General features: G+C 45.0%; 1 protein-coding gene across 1 annotated transcript in view; it reads left to right on the plus strand.

Moving 5' to 3' along the window:
* Positions 1–8,871: 8,871 nt before the first annotated feature.
* The window catches only part of LOC147461495 (uncharacterized), a 54,598-nt gene continuing 47,875 nt past the window's right edge, over positions 8,872–15,594 (plus strand). The window contains exon 1 of the mRNA XM_086509038.1: positions 8,872–9,300. Coding sequence (XP_086365164.1) covers positions 8,946–9,300 — 355 coding nt within the window. The 5' untranslated portion in view covers positions 8,872–8,945. The remainder of the gene's footprint in view (positions 9,301–15,594) is intronic.

A 15,594-nucleotide genomic window follows, 5' to 3' on the forward strand; every position in this document is an offset into this window, starting at 1 on the left:
CTACTTACCCTACTCCTGCTCATCATGTGGGATGGTGATATTGGTGTCTCGGTTGCTACCAGGCCTCTCTGGACTCTCAAGCTATCCTTTCACCGCCTCTACCACTCCAACTCCTACTCTCTACACCACAACTCAACTAATAACCTAAAACTATCTAAGTCTACCTAAGTCTACCTAAGTCGAAGGATCTAGGCCAGACACTCGCTCCCTAGACTCCTCCTAAGACCTAGAGAGTCCTCCACCCTCTGATCCTATCTAAATGTAAAACGAGAATCTGGCAAGCCAGAGAATTCCTATCCTCAAGGACTAGTATTGGTCACCTACCTAGGGTTTTCGTCCCCGACAGCGGCGCCAATGTTGGCGGATACGCCGCGACGGACGTCAACACAGTGAGAACTCACCTAACAAGATTTGTCAGCTAAGTACGAAGCTCGACCCGCAAGCGCGTAGAAGCAAGCATAGGGTGTCAACCTACACTCGACCAAATCTCAACTACTTCCTACAGAAGTCTCTACCCAATGTCTAAGCTACAGCCTTCAGGAGTACATAAGAGGAGATTTCCTACAACGCTTTCAAGAGCCAAATACCCATCAAACGTTCTCGAAACGCCACAGAACTTGAAGGAAACCCTTTTAACACCAATAGGTCGCTCTCCCTAAGGTCCATGAACCAAAACCCCAACCCTAAACACCTGGTGTAAAATCACGTAGGATGTCTGGTCGAAATTTGCAGGTCGTCGTTTCTGAAAACTAAAGTGCCTAATATGTAGCTCTACTCAATGCGAACGCGTGGATACGCTGAAATGCAAAAACAGACAACGTATGCTCACCGAATCACCAGATATAGCTCGTGGGTCGAGTTTGCAAAGCCAGATCGTACACCCGCAATGTAGGTGTTGGCGCGTAGCTCTCGTCGGGGACAGCACGCTACACTTCTCCGCACTCGATTCCGACCACCGGTGTGCGCGTAGCGTCAAGATAAAACTCTCACTCTCTCTCATACACAGAGTATGCTCACTCACACAAACATAACTTTTTTAAAAATGACAGAGGTTTTTTTCATTAAGGTCAAAAGTGGTATAAATACCTACAATCTCAAGCCCTAAGGTTCCAATTTAACCATTCACCCAATCTAAATGTCAAAAATGGGATACAATCTGAAAGCTTATGCAAGCCCCACTATTTACAAAGGTGAAATGACGGTTTTTCTCAATTAAAGAATAATTACAAAAAAATAATATCCTGTCGAGCAATCATTCTCCGTTGGGTGTGTCCAGTTGCTAACAGGTACATGGATCGTGATCCATGTTTCTCCTCAGAATTTGCCCAAACTTATCAGTTTGCTTCTAATGAGTATTCTAAAGCCCTCGATCACCAACTTTTTGGTTTTGAACTAGCTTTTAGATCTCTACCATCAAAAGTTTTAAATTTTAGAGTTATGGTTCTATGTGTTCAAAAGAACCAACAAACAAAACAATGTAAAATGACAGTCATAGCGAAAAATGGAACAACTCTGAAAGTAATCATGAAATTGAAGAATGAAATGCTTTTGGTTATCTCACTTACAACTCTCTTTACCTCTTGAGAATATATCTAGCTAGTCCACGACTTCTAGACTCTAGCAAGTACTTAACCTTGTTTAGCTACTTTGCTACTAGTGTAAATCGAATGGAAAAACTAATCTCTCAAAAACGCAGCTCAAATTGTGTGCTGGGTGACTCACCATCTAAGGATCATTCCTCAAAAATGGCACCAATGTTAGTGGGTCACCGTGATCAAACGTCTGTAGCATAGCTATATGGCACTAACATAATATCTCAATACTCAAGGAAGTGGCTTGGATGGGGCACAAAGACTCTTTGAGGTTGTTAGTCCTTAAGAAGTGAACCTAACAAGCAAACACAACAACTCAATAAGCAAATCATCACTCTCATATCAAATTTTTTTCTGTAAGTCCTTTCTCACCGCTCTAGGTTATCACGCCATTTTGTCAACTAAACGGAGTCGGATCGTCACGAAACTTGAAGGGAAGTTTCACTAGGCCTAAGGGACAAGTCTACAAAGTCTGGTTGCATTCTAGCAAGGTACATGGATCGTGATCCATCATGACCCAAGTCATGGAAAGTGCAATAGAACAACCCAAACAGGTCGCCCTAACACTCTCCTATGGTCAAAACGTTAAAAAACAACGATTTAAGCACTTAAATCTGAACATTAAGCTTGTAGATGCATAGTCGCAAACCATAACAAAATTTGAAATGCTTGCACTTGATTGAAAGAGCAAGGAAAGAAAAGCACATTACACGTTTCAGATTTGAAATCGAATTAAGTTGCTTGGCCACTTGAGCGTACGTACACAAAGCTCTCCTTTCTCCTAAAGATAAGCCTCCCCTTTGAAGGGGATCGGGGAGCACCACAGACGGAGAGTGAGCGAGAGAGAGGGAGACACACGACACGATGTGGGTGGGGAGACTCAAAGAGTGAGCAACCCCCTATACACTTATGCTATGTATAAGGTATACAAGTCAGTGGGCGCCCAGACTCTGGGTGGTCGGGCAAGGCACAGGCGCTTATACCCCCAACAACCTCCCACTTAAAGGCGATTGTGCCTTTAAGCAAGGGAGCCTAGTCTAAAGACTACAAAAGGTGAGAGAAAATCGCTCTCAACCGATGCCCATTGGCTGGCTGTGATCGTGTGCATCTGGCTGTCCTGCTCCCGTGTAAGTCCATACACCACCAGACATACCGCACACGTACTGCAAGTATATATGCAATACCTGCATATCTCCCTCGTGCACTATGCCATCATCAGTCAACAAACGACTGACAACCCCAACTGCAAATGCTCCCACTACAGCTGCGATATCCGGTCTCAAGATCAACATCTCATACATGAGACCACCGAATGCCGATGCAATGCTAGCGGGCCCTGCTAGCTCTACGGAGCATGCATCCACATATATATCCCTGGCAATAGGCATCTCTGACTGACAAGGCGTGTCAGCCACATGCATCTCCTGACTGTCCACAAAAGACGCATCAACCTGTCGTGCAACCTCAGAGCAAACCAGCTGCTCTAGATGTTTGCTGGAAGACATATCCTGCACAACTATATCCCCATGCTCAATGTCGAGCATAGAAAGGAATGACTGCATAATCGCTGATATCTCAGTCTCCTCTGCAATCATCCACTGCAAACATGATCACTCAATCTGCTGTGACTCACTAGAGCTCTCATGCTCTAACTCCGTATGCATAGACTCTTGCACAACGTCCTCCTGTCGTGACTCACTAGAGCAAGACCGCTCTACCTGTCTATCCTGCATAGAAGTATCTCGCACAACTGACTCTCTGCTTTGCTCACTCACTAGCAAAGCATGCATGTCTGACTCTATCTGTGTGCACAACGAGCTCACTACTCTGCACTCCATGCAAAGTACCCTGCAACCCATGAGCAAAAGAGACTCGCCTGCTCTCTCGCTCTCTACCTGGATGTGTGATCACAGAGACAACACCGTCTCTCCCGTGATCCACATGCAATGGGTAACTTGTACCACTCTTGGCACCTCTCGCAATCACTAGCGAACCCAAATGCATCACAAAATCTCGCTCTCGTAGCGAAATCTGACATCCACTATCCCGTAACTGTCTGACTGAGATCAAATCCCGTCTCAGATCTGGCACATAACGCACATGACGCAGGGTAAATCTCATACCATTGGGCAAGGACAAACATACGTCTCCTGTACCCTCAATGGCATACACAGCACCATCAGCCATGTGCACACAACCAAGTCTCCCACTATAAAACGTGCTAAACCACTCACGATGCGACGTGACATGGAAAGTAGCATCTGAATCTAGTAACCAATGTGAAGACAATGTGCAATCCGATATGCAATCCGTAGACATAAGATCGTCTGAAGACAAGCTAGATGTAAATGTGACATCGCCGTCACAAGCATACTCAGTAACCACCGTACTGATCTCACTAGCATCTGTCATGCCCAAATCTGCATCACGCATTTGTCGCCTCCGTTGTCTCAAACGCCTGAAACATCGACGCCTAATGTGCCCTCTATGTCCACAATGCCAACATGTCAAGTCTCTATGCCGTCGAGACTTGCGTGTGGGACCAATCTTTCCCATGGACATAGAAGTGGGACTAGACTCCCCTGTAGACATGGATGTCGCGTACATAGCATGTAAACTCTGCCATAAAGCATGAGTTGTAGTCTCCCTCGAGACCTGCCAGTAAACAGACTCAACCAGATGCAAACGAATCGTAGACATTGCTAACTCATCAAGATCCTGCCAATCATCATCACGCATAGACTTGGGCTTCGCCGATAAACCACACAAGGGTTTATCTTGCCCCAAATCCGCCAATGCAACAAGCATATGCTCCTTCCAAGCAACAAAATCTGCACCATCAAACTGTGTCAGACCATAACGTTGGAAGTCAAATGAAAAATCAACCATAATTCTCACAAAAGAGCAACCAACAATGAGTAGCAAATGTCAACCAAATCAGCCCTAAACTGGCTCGAATCGCATCAACACAAATCTCCCACCTGCAGAGAACACCGCACGCAAATGCTGAGTGCAACCCGCAATCTCTACCTAGATCGCATAAATGATGCGCATAAAACTCCTGGGAAAATTTCACCAGAGTTTCGACGCACAATGGCTATCAACACAAAATAACCATTGTCCTGCAAGCTCAATACAACGAGCAATCAATGCGCATCAAACTACACTCAACATACATGCATAAGCTCTGCAAACCTGTGTCCAACAAATACTCACAAAGAGTACCACATGTGACCATACATGTCATCCACAACCAACCTCTGCACTTGCTCATAAGATCTACTGCTCACCACATAAGCATACATAGAGCATTACCCGCTCAAAGACCATGTATGCAAGCCACAACACTGCAGAAGAATCACTCAACTACAACTGGCAACACCTGTGGGAGTACTAGACTCAACCTGTACCTGGGAATCAAACCCGATCTTGTAACACCTCATATGTGCCTGCTACTTGCAGTGTGCACGGGTAAGCTGTTTGCAGCAAAGAAAACAACAAAGCCCAAAACTGTCATGAAAAATAGTCTCTGTGTTTTTAATTTCAGACCCACCTGCACTCTGAATTAGAAAACAATTCCTCCTACAAAGTCGTAGAGCTCAAAGCCAGCTCCGTTTTGAACCAAAAAGTTTTGGAATCGGAGCTCTGTAGCTCAAGTTATGAGCAAAATAGTAGACTGTTGTCAAACTGCTAAAAACTGAACGACTTTCTTCTGTGCTTCTTTGAGCTCATAGAAAGGCTCAAACTCACTTCCCACCTCGATGCATGAGCTGAATGCATCAATCTCACAATGCTTCCATGTCTATGGAAGCTCCAAGCTCCAACCTGTCGTCGCCGATGTAGCCGTTGCAAAGCTTGCCGAGAAGAGGGAAAATGATGTACACTGTGGGCTGATCTGTAGAGGAACTCTGATCTGTGAGCACTAAGAAGCTCCTGAGAGCTCTCCTGCAAGCCTCTGTATGGCTGCCCATAAGCCTCCTCTATTTCTTTGCTTAGATCTGTGACCTCTCAGCCATAGTCGACGAGTTCATCGCGAAGCCGTCCATCTATGCTCTCACACATGTCGCTCTGATACCAATTGAAGGGGATCGGGGAGCACCACAGACGGAGAGTGAGCGAGAGAGAGGGAGACACACGACACGATGTGGGTGGGGAGACTCAAAGAGTGAGCAGCCCCCTATACACTTATGCTATGTATAAGGTATACAAGTCAGTGGGCGCCCAGACTCTGGGCGATCGGGCAAGGCACAGGCGCCTATACCCCAACACCCTTCACACTAAAGTTGTTGTCTTTTATACCTATGGCTTTCTAAATGGTGAGAGGCTGGCTTACATGGGCCTTTACACATATCATGACAGAATTACAACTTAGAGAATCTACATGATACTCTGAAATCAAATCTACACCTAGTGTAGCTACACTAGCTCAAAAAAATAAGAGAGTAAAAATACATTAAAAATATGATGTTTGGCTAGGTGGGCATCCATATGCTGAAATGGCCAAACATTCACCAAGCAAAGAGCTACAAAGAAGTCTCACAAAATTATTGTACATTCAACACTAGTATTAGTAATATTTTGAGAACTCGTGAATTAAAGGTTGTCTCACTAGAACCATCAAAGTCAGTTTATAATACCATGGATATACTAATTATTCAAAAAGCAAAAGTATCACTGATCACCATCTATCGGAGTGTACTAAAAATAATCTTTGTTAGTACAAATTGATTGCTAAACCCACATAGAGAGAAGTCAAAAGGCTATTTGGGCTGAATCAAGGTCTATGGAAATGTCTCTTAACTTTCGAGAGAGCACACCAAACCCATGACTCACTCACACACACACACACACACACACACACACACACACACAAAAACACACACACACACACACAAACACACACACACACACACACACACACACACACACACAGAGCACTTGACTCAAGTGTTAGGTGAGCGAAGTCAATGTTATCTTGGACTATTTCTAAAAGAGGCATAAATGCAGATTTTTGTGTAACAAAACAAGTGATGAAATCACGAGGCATGTCATAGTAAAAATCGATAAAGCGGCACACCCCAAGTAAAATATGGTAGAATAAGAAGTGCTAAAGAAACACACCATGTTGAGTGTTAATTATGCTCAAAGTAAGGATGTTCATAATAGTAAAAATCCATTATTTCAAGTGCTTAAGCATCGGGAATTGCAATGGTCTTGAAACTCCAACAAGCTTGCACAAGGTGCAACACATCCTTCCGTACGATAATATGTTCTCTTTTTAAGTGAAGGGAAGCCTCAATAGTGGGCTTTGTGGACATGGTTACCACCTCTTCAATCGAAGACTAACTATGGAATGTAGTCTAGTCAACTAGACCCAATTCCACATAATTGAACCAAATTTGGCTCAAATATATCTATGTAGCCCACAATATACTCAATTAGGCATCAATTATATATAATTGCACTCTATTAAACTACTAAATGCAACTTCAATGGAGCCAATTGCACTCAATTTGATTCAATTGAGGTCAATCACCCAATTTCAATTGTACCTAATTTTATTGAACTAGTCTTGATTGTGCTTGATTGTACAAAATTTCAAATGACATTGCATTTATGTTTTAGCATTGTATGGCACTAAGAGCATGGCTTGGTGGTCTTCAAACCTCACTATTAATCGGTGGAGGCACTGAGAAAAGAGCCAAAAAGCCTGCTAAATTTGCAACCTTTCAATGTACATAAAGTTTTTGATTCCCAATAGCCAAAAGCCCATTTGAAATGATGAGCACCCTCTAGATTGGCCACATGGACTGGGCTCTCTCTCTCTCTCTCTCTCTCTCTCTCTCTCTCTAATCGAGAAGCGATGAAAATTGAGATAAGGATGAACATGACATGCTTATTGCTGCAGCAGACCGTGGATGAACATGACATGCTTATTGCTTGCAGCAGATCGTGGAGAGAGAGAGAGAGAGAGAGAGAGAGAGAGAGAGAGAGAGAGAGAGAGAGAGAGAGAGAGAGAGAGAGAGAGTTGTGATACTAGCCTACTGTAGAATGACTTGGCAACCATCGCCAATAACTTTTAGGTGGAGAGAAGAGGGAGGAGAGAAAGCTAAGCCCAAGGCAAAGAGGGAGAGGAGCCACTATAACAAACGAAGAGCATGCCTTGGGGCTGGGAACGAGGGTTGGGCACACCTTGAATTTGAAAATCAACTTGTGGCCATTATGAATGTGTAGTCTATTGGCTATCTTCACCACCACACCTCTGATTTGGAAGCCCCATGATCTGCTACTGGACGACTAGCGCAACCAGCCTCCTCTGCCAACCGCCCTTCAACTAGCAGGCCTTGCCGGCTTTCCCCTACTCTTCCATCTTGGCCGCTACTGCCACCGTCGACCTCTCAACCGCCCACCCGCTACCCAAAGTCTATCACACTCGCCCCGACCACAACCAGTCCCTTCTCCACCAACAATTTTGGATCCACCACCTCGATCCCTATTCCCCATTAGTAGCTTGCGGCCACCTGAAATAGCCCCTGCTGTGTTTGATAGTCGTTCTATCAACGCTCTTCAAACGGTCGTCCTTCAGTCTGTAATATTGACCTCACATTCCCACTGCTGCCCTATATCGTCTCCTCGATGCTCTCACTACATTCGCCAATTGATTTTCTAGCAAGCACTCAGCGCCCATGCTCCATTGACCATCTACACCTACGCATCGACCGACGCACACATGGCACATCACATGACCCCTCCCTGGCTTTAGCCTTCATGTCTTTACGTCTTTCGTTGGATTGTAGCCCGAGGACACTTGTCAAGGCACTCCGCACTTCCATTATATGATACTTTAGATTTGGATTTGTTTTGGATTCTGCAGTTAATGATGTACCCCTTATTCTAAAGTGATCACCGTGTGACTCCAACCATTCTAAAGTGATCACCGTGTGATCCCAACCATTCCAAAGTGATCTCCAAGTGAACACTGTATGATCCCCACCCCGTCACTTTTGCCACATCATACTATGTTACCCTCTTTTCAAGTGGCGCGCGATAGCTTACTGGGAGAGCCGACCTCTCTAGTGTGGGAGGTGGTGGGTTCAAATCGTGGAGGCAGACCGGCCGGAATCTTTAATAAACGGACGGTCCACATCTTTCAGAGAACCTGGACCGCCGATCCCACCCGACAAGGTGGTGTCAAATAGTCCCGTGGGAGGGCCACCTGAGCGTGTGGTGGGTCCGGAAAGGAAACTACATGGCTGCAACCAATCTACTCTAGCTGCACACCACCCTTCGTCCAGGCAGTCTGAACTGCGCCTTTATGCTCTCTTTGCCACGTGGCTGATCTCTCAGAGTGCGATGGCAATGGTGGCGTTATCGAGAGGTGTCTGTTGTTGCTCTGCCTCACCTTACGCTTACTCTCTCCCCTCGCTCTTCCGCACAGCAACGGTCGCCCGGATTTACCCTGCTTTCGAGCCTCAGAAGAACCCATTTTCCTGCTTGTCGCTCTGCGCTGATGATGAAGAGGGTTTCTCCAGAGACAGCCTGCTCGTCGGAGAGTATGGAGCTAGGATTATTGTGTGCGAGGATGATAATGAAGATTTTGGGGAGATCAAGCTGGAATGCGATGAGAGTGGTTGCGTTGTTGTGATGCCCAAAATGAAGGCTCTCAGAGATGAAAATGCAAGCGGTCATCTCCGATGCGATCTCACAGGTGCCTTATCTTTGTGCCTGTCTTGGATGCTCGTGTGTAGTTCAGTGCTGTGATGCTGCTGTCATGGTTTTTTGCATTTTATTTTTGAGGGGGTGAGTTTTCTCTTGATTGTAACAATGTAGTTCTGGCCTTTCATGCATTTGCTATATACTGGTGTAACACTAGTCGAATTCGCTATGCCATTTGGGCAGATTTTCCCTGTGGGTTTGGGCCGATTCCTCCCACCAAATATTAACCATATGTTTAGGCTAGGCAGGGGTCACAGGGAGCTGCTTGTGGGCCTCCTCATGTCTAGGAGATGAAAGCTTAATGGAAATCAGTGTTATAAAGTAAGAGGAACTAGCTACCCGGAGCTGTTGTGCTCAATTCTCCACAAGGATTTGTACGTACAACTCGTACATGAGCCTTGTTTTATTTGGTTCTTGTTGTGGAAACTGCCCATCATACAAGCTTCATGTGCATCAAGAGCTGTCATTTGTTGCTTCTGCTGTGAGCGGGATGAAAACACACACACCTCTATAACGATCCGACACACACTCTTGGGAAGATACACACACACACTATGGGGCACCACTCGGCTTAGACAACACACCTGGCCGAGACAGGGAACACACCTCTGGAGTGAGAGGAGAGAGACTATCCGCTTGCCCACTCCACACAGACACACACACACACACCCAAAAAACTCAGCTCAAAAGAGGAGAATTTCTGATGTTTAGATACAATTGAGCTTGGGCCAACACCAATGGGGCAAATAGCTCACACAATATGGGTAAAATAAGCCAGATACAATCACAAACTAGAGCAGAAACTTCGCTCATAGGAGAAACTTACACAGAAAAACAGCAGGAAAAGAGTGAGGAATTTGGCAAAATGGACAGCGCCATCGCGTCCGAAAGGCCCAAAACCCCAGTCTACAATGTCAAAGTGCTCAAATCCGAACTCGGATGAGCAGTTTACGGCCAAAACAGGCTCCAAAATGAGCAAAAACACACCTGCGGCTGTTCCTCCTCTCTTCTCCACGTTTTTTCTAGTCTTCTCTCTGTTTTTTCAGTTCCCACACTTAGCTTTATTAGTTGGGCACCCTTGGCCTTTTAGATGACCTCAAACGGACCCCGAACAGGCCAAAAACTGACCTCGCAGTGCAATATTGTCACCTTTTTGCATCATCCGCAGACCTGGCACTCATTTCTTTTCAATAATGCATCCCGCAACCACGTGAAGTGGCCCCAAAAAGTGGTCCTCATGATGACCTTTCTGCATAAGTATCACAAGAAAACACCCACGTCGTGTCCATACTTCTCCGCGTGCAAGTATTGACCCCATTCGCCCTCCTGACGCCACTAGATGCCATCTGACGCACCTGCTTACCTCATGTCGTCGGCCCGCGGATAGCTTCCTCGAGAAGTTTTACGTGCTACCAACTCCTCCTCATTGTAGAAAAAACACAGTGGTACTGGTAATAGTGAAAATCGATGCACTATGTACATGCTATCCTAGCTGTATACATGTGGGCCCCACACAACCACCTGGCTCTGGAAAATGGGCAATCCTTTATTCGATACACCATGCATGTGTATGTACAGATGCGCAATCCCTTGCTCCAAAAAACTCCTGACATAATTTGCCCACCCCCTAGCCTGCTAGAGCATTCATGCTCAGCAGCAGCACTAGTAGATGCTCATTCCACCTGGATCAAAAGGCCAAAGGCATATCGCCTGATTCACAAGAAGCATCATAACACCACACCTACATTTGTCAACAATCAACCAAAATGCACCATAGGCATATCCAACTAACACATCCACCCTTTTTGGAGTTCCAAAAGCATAAATATTGCATGCCACATTCAGCCCAACCGATAGAGACAACTCAAGTGACTCATCACCTGGCATCTTGGCTTCACCACCCATAGCAACAACCTGCAAATCATGCACCCAAGTAGCTAAAAGCATTTTGTGAAGGTAAAGTTGTTGATATCCAAAGCACAAAAGTATCCCTGTAGCACACATATCCCTAGCATAGGCATCCACATAGCTGAGATTGGACTCATATATGCCAAACCCCTTATCATCATCATAAGCATACTCATCATCACACAGAACTTTATCCACATCATATTCATGGCTAGCACCACTATCCATAGCTTCTAGCATGGGTTCATCAGTCTCCAAGAATACAGATCCCTGCTCTAAACCACAATCATGCTCACAAATTGGTTCAATCACTGCACATACATCAAAATATGGCTTCAACACAGGCTCCACATCCAACAAATCCACAAAATGGCTCTCAACCTTGCCCTCTTCCCTAATTTCCAAGGAACTAGTATCCAAAGATACGTGCTCATCATCAATAACCTCAACCTCACACTCACACCCAGAATCACAAGGTACACGAGTAGCCAATGCATCCTCTTCAAGACTTTTCAATCCTGTATCCAAAGCATTACTCACCTCTTTAGGCTCTTCCATAAACCTGTCAACCTGCAAGACCTCTTTACGCTTCACAATAGACCTTGGGAAGAAATGAGAAACCTCATAGGATAGGCTACTTTTCACCTGCTTAGGCTTAACTTCATCTTCCATGTCAAATCCATTTTGCACATGCATACCTGTACTGATACCATGTTCCTCAAGACGCTTAAACTTCCATTCCTTGTGCTTTGCAATGCATACCGCATCTTCAAAAGACTTGGGCGTCTTCAACTCAACCTCGAACCGCAACCAAGGTGACAAACCATCAAAAAAGAACTTTTCTTCAATGAACAAGGGGGGGTCTCATCCTTAAGAGCAACACACCAACGAGTCCATAAATTTGTAAAACCTTGTACGTAGGCATCAACACCTTGACAAGAACCTTGCTTAAGAGCATTGAGCTCATTCCATACTGCATTTGCATCTTCAAAAACCTGGAAACGCTCTAAAAAGTTAAAACGCTTCTATAAACTTGTCAAGACTCAAACCATAAGAAGAAGCCACTGCTTCTTTAGCTTCCAAATCCATGAACCAAACACGGGCCTCATCTTTCAAAAGCAATCCAAATAGCCTCAAAATCTTGTCCTCATCACACATATTGTTGCTTATGCATGCCACCTCGACTTGCTCCAGAAAGTCTTCCGCATCTTCACCACTTCTTCCATGAAATTCCGGATAAGAGAAAGCCATGGCTACCCAAGTTACAATGCTTTGAGAACCCCTTCGAACACACGTGCAAGAACCCAAGACTTTTGACTACCCAATCCCCAGAAACTTCAATGGAGCTCAGCTTTAGATAAGGACAAACACATGTACATCAAATGAGTTTTCATAGTTAATCATCGAAATTACAACAGGCAAAGGACATTCTAGTATCTCCCTTAATCTTCTTGGCCCGAACATGAAGACTATGCGCTGCTGGAAAAAGATCTTCCTGGACACATGAACATTTATCTGGATTCTTTGAGTTAAATGAAAAGGAGTGAATTGAGGTCCGTTTTGATCATCCATTAGAGCCAATCATGAAGCTCCCAAGAAAGCACACCTGTCTTATCCTCTGATTTGCCAAAATTTCAGCAGCATAACAGCATAAATGGCTCAAAAGACCAAAAAACCAGCCATCATAACTTGGAAAAATTTTGACAGAGTTTCCCCAGGAGTAGAGCAGTGAGAACCCAAAATATAGACTGTATATGTATGCATAAATTGCCAACAATAGGACTCGAGCATCAAGTTGGAATCACTAGTACATAGCCTATGGCGAGGTCACGAAAAGGGTGCTCCAGCTACCTGTATCACCGAAAGGATCTCCACATTTGAGAATCCCCCAGCTCAATAAAACCTCACGCTATCGACCCTCACACGAAGGCTAATGCAAATCGCGTATAGTCAAGTCTCAGAAATGACTATCTTCCAGACCAAGTTTCAGAAATGGCTGGGACTCCCAAATAAAACCAAGTATGGCTCCAAAAATGCGTACAATGGCAGTTTCCACAAGTAACGTACAGCCAGCAAACAATGCGCTCAAACAGGCGCCAAATGATGCATACCCACAACAACTGCAAGTGACACCACTGCTAGTATATCACTATACTCCAACTACCTATACGTGTGTGAATCACCTGTACCTGTACCTGTCCCTGTAACCTATAACCTGTAATCTGCAACCTGTAATCCCGAATCTCGAAGCTTGAAGCTCGAAGCAGAAGGTACTCGAAGAAGATCCTCCGTGGGGGCACCAAAAGAATGTGAGCGGGATGAAAACACACACAGCACCTCTATAACGACCCGACACACACTCTTGGGAAGATAGACACACACACTATGGGGCACCACTCGGCTTAGACAACACACCTGGCCGAGACAGGGAACACACCTCTGGAGTGAGAGGAGAGAGACTATCCGCTTGCCCACTCCACACAGACACACACACACACACACACCCAAAAAACTCAGCTCAAAAGAGGAGAATTTCTGATGTTTAGATACAATTGAGCTTGGGCCAACACCAATGGGGCAAATAGCTCACACAATATGGGTAAAATAAGCCAGATACAATCACAAACTAGAGCAGAAACTTCGCTCATAGGAGAAACTTACACAGAAAAACAGCAGGAAAAGAGTGAGGAATTTGGCAAAATGGACAGCGCCATCACGTCCGGAACGGCCCAAAACCCCAGTCTACAATGTCAAAGTGCTCAAATCCGACCTCGGATGAGCAGTTTACGGCCAAAACAGGCTCCAAAATGAGCAAAAACACACCTGCGGCTGTTCCTCCTCTCTTCTCCACGTTTTTTCTGGTCTTCTCTCTGTTTTTTCAGTTCCCACACTTAGCTTTATTAGTTGGGCACCCTTGGCCTTTTAGATGACCTCAAACGGACCCCGAACAGGCCAAAAACTGACCTCGCAGTGCATAGTTGTCACCTTTTTGCATCATCCGCACACCTGGCACTCATTTCTTTTCAATAATGCATCCCGCAACCACGTGAAGTGGCCCCAAAAAGTGGTCCTCATGATGACCTTTCTGCATAAGTATCACAAGAAAACACCCACGTCGTGTCCATACTTCTCCGCGTGCAAGTATTGACCCCATTCGCCCTCCTGACGCCACTAGATGCCATCTGACGCACCTGCTTACCTCATGTCGTCGGCCCGCGGATAGCTTCCTCGAGAAGTTTTACGTGCTACCAACTCCTCCTCATTGTAGAAAAAACACAGTGGTACTGGTAATAGTGAAAATCGATGCACTATGTACATGCTATCCTAGCTGTACACATGTGGGCCCCACGCAACCACCTGGCTCTGGAAAATGGGCAATCCTTTATTCGATGCACCATGCATGTGTATGTACATATGCGCAATCCCTTGCTCCAATAAACTCCTGACACCGCCATTCTGGACCTACGCACCTCTATAAAGACAAGGCTAGATGACCAACTCTTTCATTCTTTTGGTCATGGGATGACTTGCAAAATAGCTCTGAGTGGATACAAGTTTGTATTTGAAATTGCCGCTCCAACAACAACTCCATCAAAACTCAAATTTGTATCGACACGTTGTGACAGATGGTGTTCTTTTGTTTGGATTTCTGTGGTTTTGGTGTTCTCCCACTGGAAGGGAGTAGGAGTAGGAGAAGCCCTATGTCTCTCCTTGATGGAATTTGAGAGTGGAGTCCGAGTAGCTTGAAGAGCTGCCATACCCTCAGATTGAGCTTAGATTTTAATGAGTTGAGAGCATCAGACTCTCTAGTCTTCAAGCAAAGAATGGATAGTCATCCAAGAGTAGTACATGTTGAGCTTGATATCTCAAAATAGCCTCTAGACCTTTACGAGTGATGCCTTTTTTTCTCTTAGCATCTTTCAAGGCATACTCAATCCTCGACAATGGAGTAATTGCGTCAAGGGATTCTACAAACTCCTTATCACCCGTGGTGTCCCTAGCACCTATATTATTAGTGGCAAGTTTGTTTATATTCTCAGTAGATTTTGTTTCTAGCTATTTTGACGTGGTAAGAAGATCCATTGATGCAAGGGTATACAAAATCTCTTGAATATATTGAGAGAACACTCTACTTTGTCCTTCTTCAATTGGGTGCTTGTGATGCCCTAGGTGAATAAAACATCTTATTAGTCCAACTTTGTCTTCAGGAATACAATAATAGATGACAGCAGGGCATGTTCCTATGCACTCTGTGTCCGGTGAAGCGGAAGAGAATAAGGATTTGCTCGGATCTAGTACTCCGCACACAAACACAAGGAATGCTTTACTTCACTTGAAGGAATTGAACTGAATTGAAAGAAAGAGAGGGACAAAAGAG

This window comes from Adiantum capillus-veneris, chromosome 3 (assembly GCF_014529385.1).
Source record: "Adiantum capillus-veneris isolate H3 chromosome 3, ASM1452938v2, whole genome shotgun sequence".
NCBI lineage: Eukaryota > Viridiplantae > Streptophyta > Polypodiopsida > Polypodiales > Pteridaceae > Adiantum > Adiantum capillus-veneris.